Genomic DNA, 19,550 nt, shown 5'->3' with positions numbered 1-19,550 from the left:
GAATGTCCGTGATAGGCGGAACACTGAACACAGTGTCAAACGCCTATCAGGGAACGGGACGGGACCAGGAGGAAGCCGCGAGTTTTAAAAATTGGACGCCAAAGGTACACTGACTCGAGTATAAGCCGAGAGGGGTATTTTCAGCCCTAAAAAAAGGGCTGAAAAATGCGGCTTATGCTCGAGTATATACGGTACTCTCTTTCTCCAATATTTCATGAATATATGGCAACCTTCCCATCTTATTGCTGTGTATTTGTGTGAAAAAAAATAGTGTATAATTGTCAATGAAAACTCTGCTCTTACTTCTAACCAACTAGAAAACTTCCCAGAAGGATCTCGACTTCATTGGAAACCCCATTTTATCTTTCACTGACCGATTATGTGACATGAGTTGATTTAATTACTTACTGCGTTTATCTTCAGTGTCTAACTTTGTTTTTCCAAGATCAGCATGTCTTCCACTGATGCCCAGCCTTTGTAACTCAATCACCCCTTTGATGATACTATCATGCAAGTGACTCTGATCAGCTACATTCGCCTTGGCTTTGTTAGACTTTAACATAAAATCTTTCAAGGCTAAAAGCTTATCTTCCTCTTCTTCCGTCATCCCCTGGAATTAAGAAAATAAAGTGCATAAGAAAAATCCCAAAGTATGACTTTGGTCATGGAAAAATGTCTATCACCTCAGGGACACACAGGAAACAATTGGCTATGCCCATGCCACAGCATGCTACATTTTACTGCAGCAAACATTATTGCAGGAACATAGCGTATTGCACTGTTGTACACTGTCAAGAAATAAAATGTACGTTTGTACACATTAAATAAACGTAATACATAAATACAAAAAAAAAACAACAACAAAAAAGGGAGCCGTGTGATGCGCTACATTGCGCAGCACAATGCCCCCTACTGCAGCTGGCAACAGAGAGCTGTTGCAGTGGTAAAGTGCCTTATATAGGAGGTATGTTACTGGTAAAAGCGGGGGTTCACCCTAAAAAAAAAAAAAAAAAAAAATGTGTCTACCAATGCATCCAGCATACTAGCGTTAGCAACAGTATGCCTTTGTTTTGTTTTTTTTCGCTGTACTGACAGTTTAATCCATTCAGACTCCCGCGGGAAGTAGGCGTTCCTATGCAGAGGGGAACATGATTGACGGCCGGCTATGGCGCGTCACGCTTCCCGAAAATACCCGAAATAGGACTTGGCTCTTCACGGCGCCTGCGCAGTCAGCTCCTAGTCTGTGCGCAGGCGCCGTATAGCGCCGTGAAGAGCCGAGTCCTACTCCTGCTATTTTCGGTAAGCGTGACGCGCCATAGCCGGCCGTCAATCATGTTCCCCTCTGCATAGGAAAGCCTATTCCCCACGGGAGTCAGAAACGAAACTAATGGATTAAACTGTAAGTACAGCACAAAAAAATAAAATAAAGGCATACTTTAGCTGACGCTAGTATGCTGGATGGCATGGTAGAAAGTTGATTTTTAGGGTGAACCTCCGCTTTAAATCACCAAGTAAAAAGAGAGGGGAAAAACCCTAAAAAGTTAAATTAAAGCAGCCACCACATCCAATGATTGGTAAGCTGCAATGCATTACATTTTTGGTATTGGGTTTTACACCACAATAAATAAGAGCCATCTCGCCCACCTCTCTGGCTCAGCATTGCTAACTAAATATCACACCATCTTCAAGTGATCACAACAAAAGTCTTGAGAAAGCTTGGAGTACATTTTATATATATATATATATATATATATATATATATATATATATATATATATATATATATATTTTTTTTTTATTTTTTTTATTATTAAAGATGATTTGTATAGTTACAGAACATAGCATTTGGGTATTCCCTTGCTAACAAATACAGACAGCACAAACTTCTAAATAATACAACAAAACAAAACATTCCATACATTGTGCTTAGCCGTTCTAATAATTTGTTTCAAGGATTAATGAATTGGAAGGATATTCCTGCTCCCTCTCAACCAACAGAGTGATACATCAGGAGAACATTTACTCATACAGTAGTTGGATTCATACCCGATCTAATGAGTCACTGCAAAGGAGTAAAACCGTTTATATATATATATATCTAATGGCCCGTGCACACGATCTGAAAATCGGACGACAGATCGTCCGACTTTTTTCGCTTAATAGTCGCAAGTAGAAATTGAATAGGTTATTAAAGTCATGAAAATTTTCATACGACAGAAAGAAAATTTGAAAGTGAGGTCATGTGTTGTAATGTATTTGGATTGTATTTTCGGACGACATCTATACTGACTAAACGAAAATCGTACAATGAAAATTTTTATGTCCGATCTAATAATATCGGATGAATTATCGTGAACGGCTCTCGAAAGCTCTGTGCCAACGATCCGATTATCTTACGATTCTTCCTCAGATGACAGTTTTCATACGATATTTGGATCGTGTGTATGGGCCATTAGGCTAAACCATATCAGGGGTGAATAGATTCTGTCCACAAGTGCCAATCCTTCTCAATTTTTTTAGGGCAACTCTGAGACAAATAGGTAGCTTTGTATAGGGGTACAACCCTATTGAGTAGACACTTCCGGAAGGACAAAGTAGGGGCCGTGGATGATTTCCACTTGAGCACTATCGCCTTCCTGGCATAAAATAATAAGAGACCCAATAAAGTATGCATAGCCCCATTAACGGCCAAAGAGTTAACTAACCCCAGGAGACAAATCCCAACCTTTATAGGGACATGCATAGTAGTCAGAGTATATATGAACTGGGTCACATCCTGACAATAGCTACTAATCTGAGGGAACTCCCAAAAGATATGGGCAAATCCTGCAGGGTCGCTAGAACACCTCCAATAGCAAGAAGAGGAACTAGGGTAGATACGATGTAGTCTTTGCGGTGTAAAATAAATTCTGTGCACCATTTTAAATTGAATCAACTTGTCTTGGAATGGGCTGTCCCAGAGATCCTCCCAGTCTTCGTTATCCAATTCCTGCTCCTCCGAGCAGAAATTATATTTTTAAAGAAATGATCATCTCTCAGAGGAAACATGACATCTACAAGCTGCTTTAGCTGCCTTTAAGATATTCCCTGTCAAGCCTAAATAATGGTGCAAAGGTTCCCCCGCTAGCGCTCATGGCCCATCCCTCCTACCAAGTGACCCCAGAGAAAACAGCTTGCAATGGGGGCACCCTAGCAGGCTTGCTCCTGAACCACTGCTCTGCGTGTCCATTCACACGCAGAGCCTAGGCTCGGCCCCGCCCCCTCTCTCTCCTCATTGGCTCAATGGCTTATTGGCTCACTGGCTGTCATTGTCTCAGCCAATGAGGAGAGTCCCCGAGAGCCGAGGCTTTCGTGCACATCACTGGATCGCAATGTGGCTCAGGTAAGTATTGGAGGGCTGCTGCACACAGAAGGTTTTTTGCCTCCATGCATAAAATGCATGAAGGTAAAAAAAACCTTGAGCCTTCAGAACTACTTTAAGAGAATTTTATCTGTAGAAAAATGCAAACTTATACTACAAAATTTAGCACTTGACATGTTTATACCTGTGACAAAAGTTTCTTCAAGAGCTGAGCAATAGCTGGATCTTCAGGAGGAGGACACTCGAGAAAAGTGCCGTTCCTCTTTTTCTGGCGCATCTGGAGATGTCTAAAGAGGCTTGCAATATCCTTTGATCGCAGGGCATAGTCAAAAATTGAACGGCTTACAGGCTCTTTCAGCACACTCAGTAGAACAATTTCTTTGTCTATCTGTTAAAAATAAGGAGAGTGATTAAAAAGGATATAAACAAGTTTTAAAAAAAGAAAAAGAAAAGGATTTATGTTGGGTGAATTTTTATATTATACTTTGTAGGACAGTAGGTTCATACTTTCTTAAAGTGTACCGAATACCAAAGAGTAGAGAATGGTTTAAACCATCTGTGTCACCTTGGGGAAGGGATCCTGTGCAACCCCAAAACATTGATGATTTTACAAATAAATACTTGCTAATCTTCATTGTTCAACAGTGTGCTGGTGACTCCACTTTTTTTTGCTATAGATGAAACCTCTGACGTTTTTTTTTTTTTTGCCCCATTGGGGAGATTTTCTTTTACTTTCTGTCTTAAGACACAATAGGAAGTGAAAAGAGACCTTTACAAGGTAAAGGGAATCCTTTCCGTTGTTTCCAGAACAAGTGTCTTCACTTGAAATCCAATGATTCCCTAAAACAAATACTGTTAAAGTGTTACTAAAGCCATAAAAAGTAAAATCAGTCTGTATATATGCAGTAAAGCATGCTGGTTATACTCACCTAAGGGGTTAATCCTCTGCATTGTGTAATAAGGCTGTTTGATCCGGTTTTCCCTGATCCTCCATTTCCTCAACTGTCCCCAATCCATCTCCTCCATTTCCTTACCTGTCCCCAATCCCTTTCCTGATAAAACAGAGCCCTAGGAGGCACTCTGCACATGTACAAATTTAGACTGTATTGCTAGAGAGTTCTTTTTTTTTGGGGGGGGGGGGGGGTGCATGTAATCAGCACAGGGCCAATCATAGAAAAGTCAAAAGTGATTAAAAACTCCTCCTACAAGCTTTAACCATTGCTTGGCCTGACACAAGGCTGCTATATACTGCTGATAAGAAAATGTATTTAGCAGTTTATATTTACAAAAATGATTGAATGTCCATGTTCTGTGGATTGTGGGAGACCAAATATAGTGAATGCAGGGTCCTGGCTTTAGTAACACTTTAAGGCATGAATTTGGTGATAACTGTTTCAGTTGCCAGTGAACTTTTATGCCCTCAAATTGCTAGTGTTATAGCTGATTACATGTGCAGCCCCATGATGACAACAGATCTACTGTTAATAGAGGCTAAGAAGACTTCAGCTGTAATAGTAAGAGGTTTTAGTTCTGTTTCAAGTCCACATGTAAAATGCCCCCTGTCGTAAGAATGGTAAAGTAGAAGTAAAGGCAAACCTTAACTTCTTGTCACATTGGGGAGATTTTTCTTTACCTCCTCTCCAAGAAGTGAGAGGAAATCCCTTCAAGGTTAGTGTCCCCATTGGTGTTTCCCTTTATTTCTCCCTCTATTCCTATTCTGGTGACAACCCAAAATTTGGGACTTTCACCTTTACACTCGGTAATAATGGTAAACAGGATAAGCAGAGCGCATGAATATCCTTAAAGTGGTTGTAAACCCCTACAGGTAAGCCTAGATTAAGGCTTATCTCCTACACGGTTTAGGAGATATTTGCAAAAAAGACAGCACCGATGTCTACGGCGCATGCAAGTAAAGATTTACCTGTAGGTATAGCGTCTACAAACTATGGGAAAGATTTATGTCAATTTTATTATTTTTAATATTTAAAAAAATATATAATGGCGGCGATCTGTGCTTTTTTAGCGGTACTACGACATTGTGATCAGACACTTCTGACACATTTTGGGACCATTGACATTTATACAGCGATCCCTGCTATAAATATGCACTGATTATTGTGTAAATGTCACGGGTAGGGAGGGAGATAAGGGGTTAAATGTGTGTTACCTTTATGTATGGGGATAGGACTGAATGGGGGATGAGACATATCGCTGTTTCTACTTACCGAACAAGCGATACGTCTCCTCTCCCCTGACAGAACAGGGATTTGTGTGTTTACACACACAAATCCCTGTGCTGGCTCTCGTGCGCGCGATTGTGCGTAGCCAGCTGCGATCGTGCCCGCCGGGAAATATTATTCTGTTATATTTTATTAAACATTTTAGTACACCATTTGGTTCAGATTTTTTTTCTTGTTTTCCGCCTCTAAAACCTAGGTACGACTTATGGTCAGGTGCGTCTTATGGAGCGAAAAATACGGTAAGTTTATTTTTTGCAGAAGAGACATAGCATGTCTCTTCTGGAATAAAAAGCTACCAACTTGCAATTTTTTTTTAAACGTAAGTTTAGTCCACTTTAACCGCTTACCGTCTGCACAAATATCGTGTCACATAAAAATATGCAACCCCACCATTTTACTCCCCAGGGCAGTGGTTCTCAACCTTCTTGTGCCGTGACCCCTTGATAAAATTTCCCAAGTTGTGGGGACCCCTAACAGTAAAATCATTTTCGTAGCGTAGGTTGTCAGCACCCAAGGTAAGACAAGTAATTTGCGCCCCCAAACCCATGGACATTTAGCGCTCCCGGAGTCCCTTCCATTCGTACAGTATTAAAAGCCCTTATGGTACATTTTAGGATGTAGAACTCTTTCTCTTAGATCTTCTTCTTTCTTTCCCTTTTATGTCTCTATCCTAATTTTTATTTTTTATTTTTCCCATCCCTCTCTGCCCTTTTTTCTTGTTCTTTCTCTTGCTTTATCTTTGTTCCTCACCCTCTTTTCCTCTCCCTTCCATGTATTCTCTATTTTTAGTTCTGATCAGCCAACTTGGATGCTCTTGATCAAGGTCATCTGCTGATCTGAGAACTGTAGTGGAGACTTTTAATGGCAACTATAATCACAGGTAGTGTTACTCAGTCTCCAACTTTTTGGTGTCTTGTAGCAGTGACACCTATGCTGAAATCAGGAGACAGGGTCTCCTCCAGCCCCTCCCACTTCACATTCCTCACCAAGTCTGCTGACCTCTAGTCTCTGCCCCCCAGCTGCAAAGAGGCTTAGTTGGCGGCCGTGGGATCCAGGAACAGCCCTGCTGGGCGGCTGCAAAAACGCTTGAAGAGCAGTGTGGGCTTCAGAAACAGCCCAGGATTCTGTGACCCCTGGCAAATCATCATTCGACCCCCAGGTTGAGAAACACTGCCCTAGGGCCTCCGCTTAAAAAAAAATCTCATATTTGGGGATTCCAAGTAGTTTTATAGCAAAAAAAATATGTTTTTATAAGTATGGAAAGAATGGATCTCAGGATCTCCAGATTGCTGACGTAATGAGAGTCAGAAGCCAGCGCAATACAACAAAGCCTAAAGGAAAACCTGAATTACAGAATAGGTAAATTATGCTCCCTGTATGCATTTCAAGGTTTCATTTTCATATTTGATTGGAGTGAACATTTTAGTAAGTAACAACACGTCTTGGTCTATCTGTAAACAGGAGGATGTAAATGACTCAACAGAAAATAGGCAAGCAACTGAAAGTAAAATGTATATACACAATGTGGTATTGTTCTGCAGGGCCCTTACCTGAATTATAGGCTGAGTAATGAAAGGATGAAGGTACGGCATCAATTTACAGTAAACGTCAGCAATATTTAACTGCTGAGCTACTGTAGTAATAAACCCCACAGCTCCATAACGTATCCACAAATTTGGATGGCACAAAAAAGGAGCTGCAAAAATAAAGTTAAAATAAATATTCTAAGAGAACCACACAATGTTAATTTCATATACTCTAATATAAAACATCTAAATTGTGTCTGAGGGCATTTGTGTATAGTCTTTAACCTGAAGGTTTAATTTCTAAAAGTTAGCTGAATCTCACACTGGAATCTTTTATTTTAGAGAAAATCTATCCACTCCATCAGTTAGGAATGTTTGAACACCCTGTAATGGTTGCAGTATTGCTTTCAACTGAAAATTAAATGGCCAGTTAACTCAAACATGATAGTTCAGTTACAGGAAGGGTCTGGTGGCCTAGGTCTTGTCTATATTCCCATAGCACACCTTCCTGGAAACAAGGCTCATCACAGATAAATGCAAATATTCGCCAGGATACCAAGGATCCTCAAATATCATCTAAAGCAGGGGTGTCCAAACTTTTTTGAAAGAGGGCCAGATTTGATAAAGTGAACATGAAGTGACCATTTTGCCTGACATTCTTTGAACCATTAAAATTCTGTGTAAGTGTGTTCGTCCGAGCAACTAATACGCCATCCAAAAATAATTCTACTACCTTTGTGGCTGTGTGTGGTGAATATATAGATCTCCTCTTTGGCCCCCAACAAATCCCAGAGCTCCGCTTAGGGTAAGGATGAGCTCAGGTTGTAAAAAATATATATTTCTCTACTTTATCCCATTAGAAATCTGGCCTTATCTCTTCTGTGGCCCCCAAGCTCCACTCAGGGCAAGGAAGAGCTATTTTTTTTTATATATATATATATATATATATATATATATATATATATATATATATATATATATATATATATATATATATATATATATATTTTATATTCTCTCTGCCCCTCACGTGTAATTTTCCCATATCTCTTCTGTGGTGCCCAAGCTCCGATCAGGGCAAGGATGAGCTAGTTTTTTTTAATTCTTATATATATATATATATATATAAAGAATTAAAAAAAACTAGCTCATCCTTGCCCTGATCGGAGCTTGGGCACCACAGAAGAGATATGGGAAAATTACACGTGAGGGGCAGAGAGAATATAAAATATATATATATATATATATATATATATATATATATATATATATATATATATATATATATATATATATATATATATAAATTAAAATATTATCCCCTGAGAAATCCTCAAGTGCCTCTCACTGCAAGGATGACCTCGGGCGAGCCCGCTAAGACGCTGAAAGCGCGCCAATAATTACCGCCAATCACAGGCACTGAGACACAGAGCTCTGCAGCTGTGGACTGGGAAATTACTCAGTGTCTGTTATTGGCACTGCGCGAGGCGCTGGGTATTAGAGAATATATATATTTTTTAAAGCCAAGCTCATCCTTGCCCTGTGAGGAGCTTGGGGGGCCACAAAAGTGATAAAAGCAAATTGCAAGTGGGAGCCGTATAAAACTGGACCTTGGACATGCCTGATCTAAAGGCTTTAATTGCAGAAAGATCACATCACAAGAACAGGTGCAACATTTTGGAGCCATGTAGGACCCCTTCGTCAGGCATGAGATCATCACATGCCTGACGAAGGGGTCCTGAGCAGCTCCGAAACTGTTCTTGTGATGTTATCTTTCTGCAATAAAAGTCTTTAGATATTTGAGGATTCTTGGTGTGCTGGTGGCATATATGAACTGCTAGCATCCCTATTAGCACACTGTTTGTACTTTAAAGAAGCAGCCATACATGGATCAAATGTCGATATTCGATCCTTGTATGGGTAGGCTGGTTGTACTAAAGTTGATCCATCCATCAACTTTCAATACAACCAGCCCGGACTTTGCTCTGTCAGCTGGGTAGGCTCCCCGCAACACCCCCCCCAATAGCACTGCGGGAAGAATTACCTCATCAACAATGATTGTGTTGATGGGGGAATTAAATGATTTTCTTTCCTGCAACGGAAAGAAAATCGAATCATCTATGGCTTGTTTATGCAAAAATACCACATGCGTTACTACATTTTTAAAGTAGAATTCCAGGCAAAAGCACTAAAGGTTCGGTTTCACAATCCAATCCAAAAGGTACTCCTAGCTCAATAATCAGGAAAACATTAGGCCGGTCATAGAAGGATTGAACAGTGCATGGGCAGGCTGAATATACACATGTTGACTGATTAATCAACTTGGGTATAACCAGCCTGCTACATTTTACTTGCAATTATTGCTAGCCATCCCCACTAGGAGAATACAATGTCTTGACAGGAGGGATTCCCCTTTTAGAACTGCCTGTGTTGATGGGGGAATTGTGCCAATTTCTTTCCTGCAACCACAATAAATTTGCACAGTCATATGCATACCTAAGACAACTGATCAGAAGCACATGATTAGATTACTTGATCTGCCGCCACTACTGACTTTTGCGGTTTACGGTAATGTGCTAAGGGCACCATGAGAAATTAATGCTTTATCAGAACTGCTCTCCAATGACATGGATTATCTGCATATTCAGAAAGTGGTAATTGCATGAAAGGGCAGAACTGGTAAATGCACAAAACCGTATAGATTTTTTTTTTACCAAAAGATTGGAAACAAAGACTTGATGGGTGGGCATGCTATAGACTAAACTGGAGGACTGGGTATCCTCTTTAAAAACAATTATGAAGTTATTGATGCTCACTGACATTGTATACACATGTGTAAACTATATGAGCTGAAATATTTCCAGGTAAACAAAGGTAAACAAAGAGAAATATATATATATATTTTTTTTATTTTTTTATCCTACCGATGTCACAGGAGAATTCATAAATGTGGGGTTTCTGAAGGAGGCCCAGTTGGCACATGCAAGTGAGAGCATTGAGAGCCTTAAATATCACAAACTCTTCAACATCGCTCAACCCTTGCTGAAGAAGTGGCTTTAAGATGGAAGAACTCTGCCACCCTACATACGCTGCAACACCTGTAAAAATTTTAAAAAAAGAGAAACACAAAATTAACAAGGTTGTGCAATCATGGTCCAAATCATTGTACAAGTCCTTCTCAAAAATATTCCACTGAGCTATAGTTAGACGATTACACAACACCAGATATTGACCATTCTGAAGAAAAGACCTGAAGGCATGTACAGAAGAGAATGTATGATAGTGCCCTTCCATCAGTCACTGACTGAGTATGATGAGCAGTGAAATATCTGGCCAGCCTTATATAAGCTGTGCAATAGCAAGACCCACCACAATCTTACTCGGGATTCAGAAATGTGTTAGTGGTGCATACACATTGAAAGCTTTTCACCACCAAAAAGATCTGTTAAAGCTGAAGCAGCGGTCATGGACACATTCAGGCCCACCCTCCTTGCCGCCACATGTATGCATTACGTGGTAGGCAAGTGGTTAAAATAACACTAGAATCATGATTATTGAATAAAGCACTGCAAACTTATTTATAATTTAAATTAAGTTTTTTTTATTTTTTCAATTTTGCACTTTTTTAAATGTAGCACTAAAAAAAAAAAAATGAATAAAGCCAAGAAAACCAAATACAACTTTTAAATATTAAAGTGTATGTTCACTTTCCTGCAAGATTTTGCCAAATTCCCCCTATGCAATTCCTTATGTTCATACTACCACTCCTGCTTTGTGCATATCCTCCCATTACACATACAGCTGTTGAGGGGCCTCTCCACAAAAACTGGTGACCCCTTAATCCTGCCATTTACCAGATAGACTGGACATTACAATTCTGCACCCACTAGTGGTCACCACTGGCCTTTCAAACTGTGAACATAGTGTGCTCTCCCCGATGAGCTCAGCTAGGATTAGTGTTCACAGTATATGGGACTGCATATGGGGATTTCAGGAAAATCTGTTGAAGGTAAACTAACATTTTAATGCAGATTGAAGATTATTCATTTGATTTCCAGACCAAGGTAACAAAGTAGATACAAAAGTAAAGAGGAAAAGATCCTGGGCAGGCCATACATGGGTCGAATTTCGAAAGAATTTCCTTTCGAATTTTGCACCATTGTGGCCTGCAGCAACAGCAGATATTCGTGCAGCCATCGAATGTGAGTTATCGGTTATGTTGAAAATGTTTTGAAAAACGAACGATTTTGTAATCAATGATGGGGGAATCGTACGAGAGATGTAAATTGAAAAATAAATGCGCATGTGCAAGAACAGAAAATTCCCAGAAAGAAAAGAAGATTCCCATCACAAAAAAAAAAATTCTGTAGCAACAGGAGGTTACATTGAAAGCTTGGTTGGTCAAATTTTGAAATCAACGGTGGCACCATTGGATCACAAAACGCACAAAATTGTTGATTTAAAAAAAAAAATCTTTCGCAGTTTGACTATGTATGGCCAGCCTTAGAAACAAGCACATAAGTGTTTACATCAGATTTTTTAAATATGTGTATATGGTCGGCTTGCTTGATTTAAAAAAAATTAACAGCTACATACCTACAATGCTGTCAAAAAATGCTCCTCTAAGGTGCCAGTCATTTTTATCATTGAGAAAAGTGATCATATGGGAGAGAAGAACATCATTGGCTTTTTGTCGCCCAAAAAACACACAAAGCCTGGTGATTCCATTTTCCATTAATGTCTGCTTTACTATGTTCTCTGGGTCACTGAGCAACGTCACCACCTTTTGCTGGACCATCTCATGTAAAGCCTGCAGTTCTGAGGATACAAAAATGATAGTGAGTGTTAATGACAACATCTGTGCAGTCAAGTACATTGTTACAGTTTAAAAAGAAATGTTAATTATATATATATATATATATATATATATATATATATATATATACACACACACACACACACACACACACACACATATATATATATATATATATATATATATATATATATATATATACACACACACACACACATATATATATATATACACACACACACACACACACACACACACACACTGCAGTAGATGACAAAAAAAAAAAATTAGAAACTTTCAAGCAAACAAGTTTGTAGTATTCCCCATATGCTTGTTAATGACAGTCTAAAGTTGGCCTCTAGACTAGGTTTTGACCTTCCTGGGCCACATTTGAAGAAGAGGAATTGTCTTGGGTCACACATAAGATACACTAACAACAAGGATAGCTGATGAGCAGAAAAAGTCGGGCAGATCACAACTTAACAATCACTGATAAAGATTCTGGGCCAGATCCACAAAGAACTGCCTATCTTTAGGCAGGCGTAGCGTATCTCAGATACACTACACCACCGTAACTTACAGAGGAGGGTTCCTTATCCAGAAAGAATTTGCGCCATAAGTTACGGTGGCGTAGTGTAAATGTGTCGGCGTAAGGGCGCGAAATTCAAATGACTAAGATGTGGGCGTGTTGTATGTTAATTCATCTTGACCCCACGTAAATGATGTTTTTTTTTAACGGCGTATGCGCCGTCCGTGGGTGTATCCCAGTGTGCATGCTCAAAATCACATCGCAAATAGTCAATGCTTTCGACGTGAATGTAATTTACGCAAAGCCCTATTCGCGAACGTTTTACGCAAACGACGGAAAATTTGACGCTGTCCCGACGTCCATACTTAACATTGCGTACGCCTCATAGAGCCAGGGGTAACTTTACGCCGGAAAAAGCCTTACGTAAACAACGCAAATAAATGCCCCGGGCGGACGTACATTTGAGGATCGGCGCATCTAGCTAATTTGCATACTCGACGCGGAAATCAACAAAAGCGCCACCTAGCGGCCAGCGTAAATATGCACCTAAGATCCGATGGCGTACTAAGACGTACGTCAGTCGGATCTAGCCCACATTCAGGTGTATCTTGTTTTGTGGATACAAAAAAAAAGGTACGACGGCGCATCGATGGAACTTACGCGGCGTATTAATAGATACGCCAACGTAACTCTTTGTGGATCTGGCCCAATGTACCTATCCGAGTAATAAAACTTCATTTTTTTTATTTTTTTTTAATAGATTATTATTATTGTTCAAGTAAAAGAGGGCAACATAAAACTAGTTTTATATTTGACACTGTTTTTGATAAACTATTGCATCAATATCTTAATGAATTCTTAAGGTGCTCATCAGACATTCTGGTTTTCATTTTGCCCTTCGTGTGCTTCATCCTTGAAAATAGTTACTCACAAATATAGGTGCTGCTGAAAACTGGTGACATGAATAAGGCATGATTGTGAAGAATGGTATATTTTTCTTTGGCAAGATAAAAGTTATAAAAGTCCAGTAATGAGACACTGTCACATTTTTCTTGGGCTGCATGTGTTTACTAAGTGTAAACACATTTTTACAAAAGTTAAACAAAAAACAATTACCCTCTAGAGCAGTGATGGCAAACATTGGCACCCCAGATGTTTTGGAACTACATTTCCCATGATGCTCAGTTATACTGCAGAGTGCTTAAGCATCATGGGAAACATGGTTCCAAAACATCTGGGGTGCCAAGGTTCGCCATCACTGCTCTAGAGGGTAATCAGACATTCCATAATACATAGGGTGTGATGCTGCAACCCCTCCAGACGATTTTACATATGAAAGAATACCTTTGTAGAGACCATAGCCGCACTTGCTGTAAAACAAACATCTGAATGAAAAGCCCAGCAACGAGGTGCCCAATGGTCTAAAAATTGTCTTTATTATTGATCCATCAGGAAATAAAAAATCCAAATACACAGAGAAGTCTTATCATGTTTTAGCGCTGGTCGGCTTTAGTCATAACCCTCATAAGTCTATATTTATGACCAGGTCCCTAAACATACATTACCTTGTGCAACCAATTATGTTTAAACTACAGAATAAAGCCAAGTACACACAGACCAAATGTTGGGAGATGACGGGGAGTTAAAAAAAATATGCCCTACATTCAGCCCTACATTTGCCCACCTTCTGTCGGACGAGCATGCTGGAAAACCAGCATCTGACTCGACTCCCGATCAGAACACAACAGCTCAGCGGGGAACTAATCTCACATGGTTAGTACAGCAGCTCCAACCAGCGCTGAAAGCTTTTTTTTCGTTCAAACCGAAAACAAAATGAATATAATGTACCCGGCTTAAGGCAGGGAGGCGTACAGCAGACACTTCCAACAGCAGCCAATAAACAACATTTTATAACAAACTTAAATCATATTTTCCCATCAATTCAGCAGGATTCTCATCTGATATGTACTGGCACATAAAGAGACCAACCACATGTTCTCCAGAATGTCAGTGCCCAAAAAAATCAAGGCCCAGATTCTGAAAGGACTTACGACGGCGCAGCGCCATGTACGCCGTCGTAAGTCCTAATCCGACCCGTTGTATCTATGCGCCTGATTCTTAGAATCAGTTACGCATAGATCTCCATTAGATCCGACAGGCGTAAGTCTCTTACGCCGTCGGATCTAAACTGCATTTTTTTTTGAGCGCTAGGTGGCGCTTCCGTCGAATTCCGCATCGAGTATACAAATTGGCTAGATACGCGAATTCCCGAACGTACGCGCGGCCGACGCAGTAAAGTTACGACGTTTACGTTAGGCTTTTCCCAGCGTATAGTTGCCCTTGCTATATGAGGCATAAGTGCGGCGTAACAATGTTAAGTATGGCTGTTGTTTTTCTCGCGTCTAAATTTGAAAAAGTTACGTCGTTTGCATAAGTCGTCCGTGAATGGGGCTGGACGTCATTTACGTTCACGTCGAAACCAATGACGTCCTTGCGGCGTACTTTGGAGCAATGCACACTGGGTAATTCCACGGACGGCGCATGCGCCGTTCCGCAAAAACGTCAATCACATTGGGTCACAGTAGTTTTACATAAAACACGCCTCCCTGATGCAAATTTGAATTAGGAAGGGTTACGCCGGACGATTTACGCTACGCCGCCGCAACTTACGGAGCAAGTGCTTTGAGAATACAGCACTTGCCCGTGTAAGTTGCGAAGGCGTAACGTAAATCAGATACGTTCAGCCCGCACAATTTTACGCCGTTATACGTGAATCTGGGCCCAAGTGTATCCAATGTCATGGATTAGTACCTGTAAAGGGGCCCCATTCATGGAAATAATGTGGTTCAACTACATATAGAAGTGGAATTCAAGAGAGAAGGTAGACTATACAGTGGTCACGTAAAAAGATTACCAAACACAGTTAGGCCTCGTACACACGGTACGAAAATCAGAAGGGAAAAATCTGAAGACGAGCTGTCTTCGGATTTTCGGATTGTTAGTACGGTGCATTCGACAGACGATTTGCATTTAACATCAGACAAAAGCTGGATGTGCAGGCTATAACATTTTTGTCGGATGTGAACTCAACGTCTGATTTTCGCAGTCAGTACAGAAATCTGTCACACAAAAGTCAAAAGTACAAACACGCATGATCGGAATCAAGGAAAGACTTGGAAGAGTTTGGTCTTGTAAACTACTGTTCGTAATCTAGAATTCACATTTGTAACGTGGCAATTGATGAAATGTCAAAATTCTCATCTTCTTTAATGGGATAATAATGAAGCTGCTTTGCATGTAGTTATGCCAAAACGTATTTTAAAAGGCATTTGATTGTACGATCGGAAAATCGTGAATCAACGCTCGCCAAACTTCTACTAACACGAAATTAGCAGAAGGGGCCCAAAGGGTGGTGCTTGAGAAATGAACTTCATCTTTAGACTCTCATAGTACGTCACTACGTTCGTGTTTGTCAAACGACAATTTGCGGATAGTTAGTATGCTACAAAATTTGGCTGATCCCTGCTAGACCGACTGACTTTTGATCAGTGTTTGGCTAGCTTTAGACATAAAACGTAAATGTGAGTGTAATCATAGTGAGTCAGCATTTTTCTACATGTTACAGATTAGACAACAGCTAATGAAACTGCCTTTTGTGTGGAAGGAAATTTTAGCCTTTGGGCAACTTCAAGAATGTGGAAGAATATATAAAGTATTTTCCAGAAAGTATCTTAGCTGATATTAACCCCATCCCTCCTCTTTATATACATGAACTTTTTATAATAAAATTCTAATTGCTTCTAGGCTGTTCCCCTGATGGTTCTTAGAAGTGCATATGGTGGGACTATTCAACCATTAAATCTTTTTGAAGAAATGTAAACAGTTCCCACCGTATGGTTCTTACTTGTTAAATAATAATAACTCCTTGGTCTACATTATTCTGTGACACTTTGGTTGCAATGTCAAAGTCTGGGGGAAAAAAATCTGTATGCGTTTCAAATAGAAACTGCTACAGGTACCACTGTTAAAACCAGGGCTCGACAATATCGGGGCGCCCAGTCGCAATTGCGACAAGAAATTGTGACCTGGCGCCCGCCGGTAATTAAGGCCGAGGCTTTGCGGCCTACAAGGCCGCAAAGCCAGGGACTCAATTGCCGGCCGTCGTGGGCCCGCCGCAATCGCGCGGTGGGGGAGGTGGAGGCACACAGAGGCACAGGATCCTGTGTCTCCATGCACCCCCACCTCCCCCGCCGCGCGATCGCGGAGGGCCCACGACGGCCGGTAATTGAGGCCGCGGCTTTGCAGACTTGTGAAGGCCCAAGCTTACTTCTGTGACCTTGCACCATCTGGTGGTGGCCGTTGGCATTACAAGTAAAACAGCAGTTCTAATGTGTTTTCTTCACTGTTTTCACGGCCATCTCCTTCCCTCTAATTAGAACCCACAAACATTATATATATTTTTTTATTCTAACACCCTAGAGAATAAAATGGCAATCGTTGCAATACTTTCTCTGTCACACCGTATTTGCGCAGTGGTCTTACAAGCGCACTTTTTTGGAGAAAAAATACACTTTTTTTAATTAAAAAATAAGACAACAGTAAAGTTATCCCATTTTTTTTTATATTGTGAAAGATAATGTTACGCCGAGTAAATTGATACCCAACATGTCACGCTTCAAAATTGCTTCTGCTCGTGGAATAGGCGATGTTTAAAAAATTCTACAGGTTGCATGTTTTGAGTTACAGAGGAGGTCAAGGGCTAGAATTATTGCTCTCGCTCTAACGATCGCGGCGATACCTCACATTATGTGTTTTGAATACAGTTTACATATGCGGGCACTACTAAGGTATGTGTTCGCTTCTTCGCGCAAGCTTGGCGGGACAGGGCGCGTTTTCTGGCTCCTAACTTTTTTAGCTGGCTCCTAGATTCCAAGCAAATTTGTCAAACCCTGGTTAAAACATCAGAGGAAACAATAAATACCATGGTGTTTGGTCCATAATAAGGTTAACAAAATTGGGATCAATATGATTTACAGATGTCTGGACAGGTATCACAACTGTAAATTGACTCAAGAAGCAATTTATCAGACTACAAGCTGGCAATTAGAGATGGGCTCAGCTGTGTTCATGATCCTAGTCTCAACCCACCTGCCCGATGCCGCCAGGAAGCCGATACTGCACACCGCAAATCACAGGCAGTGAGACATTTCCCGGTCCCCAGCTGCACAAGTCGGGAAATGTCTCACTGCCTGTGATTAGCGGCCAGTTCAGCAGAGACAGACTGAATTTCAATCCATGCATGGGCACTGGGGTTGTACAGAAGAAGTTGATCTACCGATTGACTTCTGTAGAATCCCCTGTTGGATTTTCCCCGCTCATTTAGTGCTGCAGGCTATAGCCTGCAATGCCAATCTGTGTATTATGAAGGCGGGGGGGCCTCCTCAGTGTCAGATAAAATGTTGCAGCAGATTTCCTCATCTAGCTCGAATGTGTGGATAGGGGAATTGGGTTGTTTTTTTTAGCTCAATCCACTTGAGCAAAAAAGGACTGACTCATTTATGGGCTGCCTTAGAACATACAAGATACCACAGAAGAAGAATCAAAGAATATAACAATTTGTCATCAATGAGAGGCATATTAGCATACCATTATACAAAATACCTACATGATGTGGAAAACGTACATCACAAATACATGTGCTATACATCATAATCATGTTATGCTTAGGCACTGTCACCATTATCAGTGATAGTAAAGGAAAACCCCACATTTTAAGTTGTCATCAATGGGATCACTAGTTCTAGTGACAACCAGTGATTTCCTTACTTTGAAAGGATTTCTTTTCACTTCCTGTTTGGGCTCTGAGACAGAAAGTGAAGGGAAGTGTCCCCAATGGGAGAGCAAGTGTTTGCCAAACTCCCCCTGGAAATAGGGACACCCACCAGAGGCTCTCATCCATCTGTACTTTATACAATATGAAAACAAAAAAAAATGTTGGTTGGAGTTGTGCTTTAAGGTCACTGAAAGGCACCTCTTTTGTCTGCATCCCCTACTGCATAACAGGCACACAACAGCACAGAAAGGAAGATCCTGTTGGTTCATGTATGCTGGCCTTTCTTAACCTTTTTACATTTGAAGATTAATTTTAAGGTCCTGGGGAACCCCTGCTAAGGATGCTAATACCTACAGTATACCTAGCATATTTGACACCCAGGGCAGATCATGTTTATACATCCATCTGCTCTACACAACAGAGTTTTCAGTAATAATCTTAAAATTAAATAATAACAAAAAGGTAACACAAACAGTCAAAACGTTGGCATCCTCTAACATTAGTGGTCAGTGTAGGCATGCCCTCTTGCACTAATGGTCAGTGTAGGTTTGGAGATCAATGTTCCACTGCCCAAGGAACCCCTTGCAACCTCAGGTTGAGAAAAGCTGATGTAAGCAAGGCGTATACGGTCTCTTTAAGGCCCCTTTCACACGGGGCGGATCAGTAATGATCCACCACCGTATGTCCGTAAAATCAGCGGGGATCGCTCCGTATATCCCCGCTGAGCCGGCAGATGACAGGGCGATCCCCGCACACTGTGCAGGGACCGCCCTGTCTTTTCTCTGCTCTCCCCTATGGGGGGATCGGATGAACACGGACCGTATGTCCGTGTTCATCCGATACGCAGACGGAAGAAAAAAAAAGGATTTTTGTACTCACCGTAAAATCCATTTCTCTGAGTTCATAGACGGACACAGCATCCTTTGACCTTAGGGTTATGCTTCTTCCTACCAGGAGATTTAGGCAGAATTCTACAGCACTTAAGGTGTTAAAAACTTTCCTTCATGCCGCTCCTCCCAGGGGGCGTGGCTCCCCCAGGCATAACCCCCACTCTGCTTTAGCAGCCTCAGTTCGTAACAAGCAGTACAAACAAAGGAGGGGTGGGTGCTGTGTCCGTCTATGAACTCAGAGAAATGGATTTTACGGTGAGTACAAAAATCCTTTTTTCTCTTTCGTTCATAGACGGACACAGCATCCTTTGACCTTAGGGACGTCCCCAAGCAGTGTCAAAAAAATTCGAGGGGT

The 19,550-nt window shown here is 40.8% G+C and overlaps 1 protein-coding gene across 1 annotated transcript in view; it reads right to left on the bottom strand.

Annotated features, from left to right (window-relative positions):
* The window catches only part of PIK3R4 (phosphoinositide-3-kinase regulatory subunit 4), a 95,853-nt gene that overhangs the window by 46,665 nt on the left and 29,638 nt on the right, over window positions 1-19,550 (bottom strand). The window contains exons 6-10 of the mRNA XM_040353047.1: window positions 11,724-11,945; window positions 10,052-10,225; window positions 7,152-7,297; window positions 3,546-3,749; window positions 409-610 (exon numbers count right to left, since the gene is read on the bottom strand). Of these exons, the coding sequence (XP_040208981.1) occupies window positions 409-610; window positions 3,546-3,749; window positions 7,152-7,297; window positions 10,052-10,225; window positions 11,724-11,945 (948 nt within the window). The remainder of the gene's footprint in view (window positions 1-408; window positions 611-3,545; window positions 3,750-7,151; window positions 7,298-10,051; window positions 10,226-11,723; window positions 11,946-19,550) is intronic.

Source organism: Rana temporaria, chromosome 5, assembly GCF_905171775.1.
Source record: "Rana temporaria chromosome 5, aRanTem1.1, whole genome shotgun sequence".
NCBI classification, from domain to species: domain Eukaryota; kingdom Metazoa; phylum Chordata; class Amphibia; order Anura; family Ranidae; genus Rana; species Rana temporaria.
This window is presented reverse-complemented; position numbering and strand designations above follow the sequence as displayed.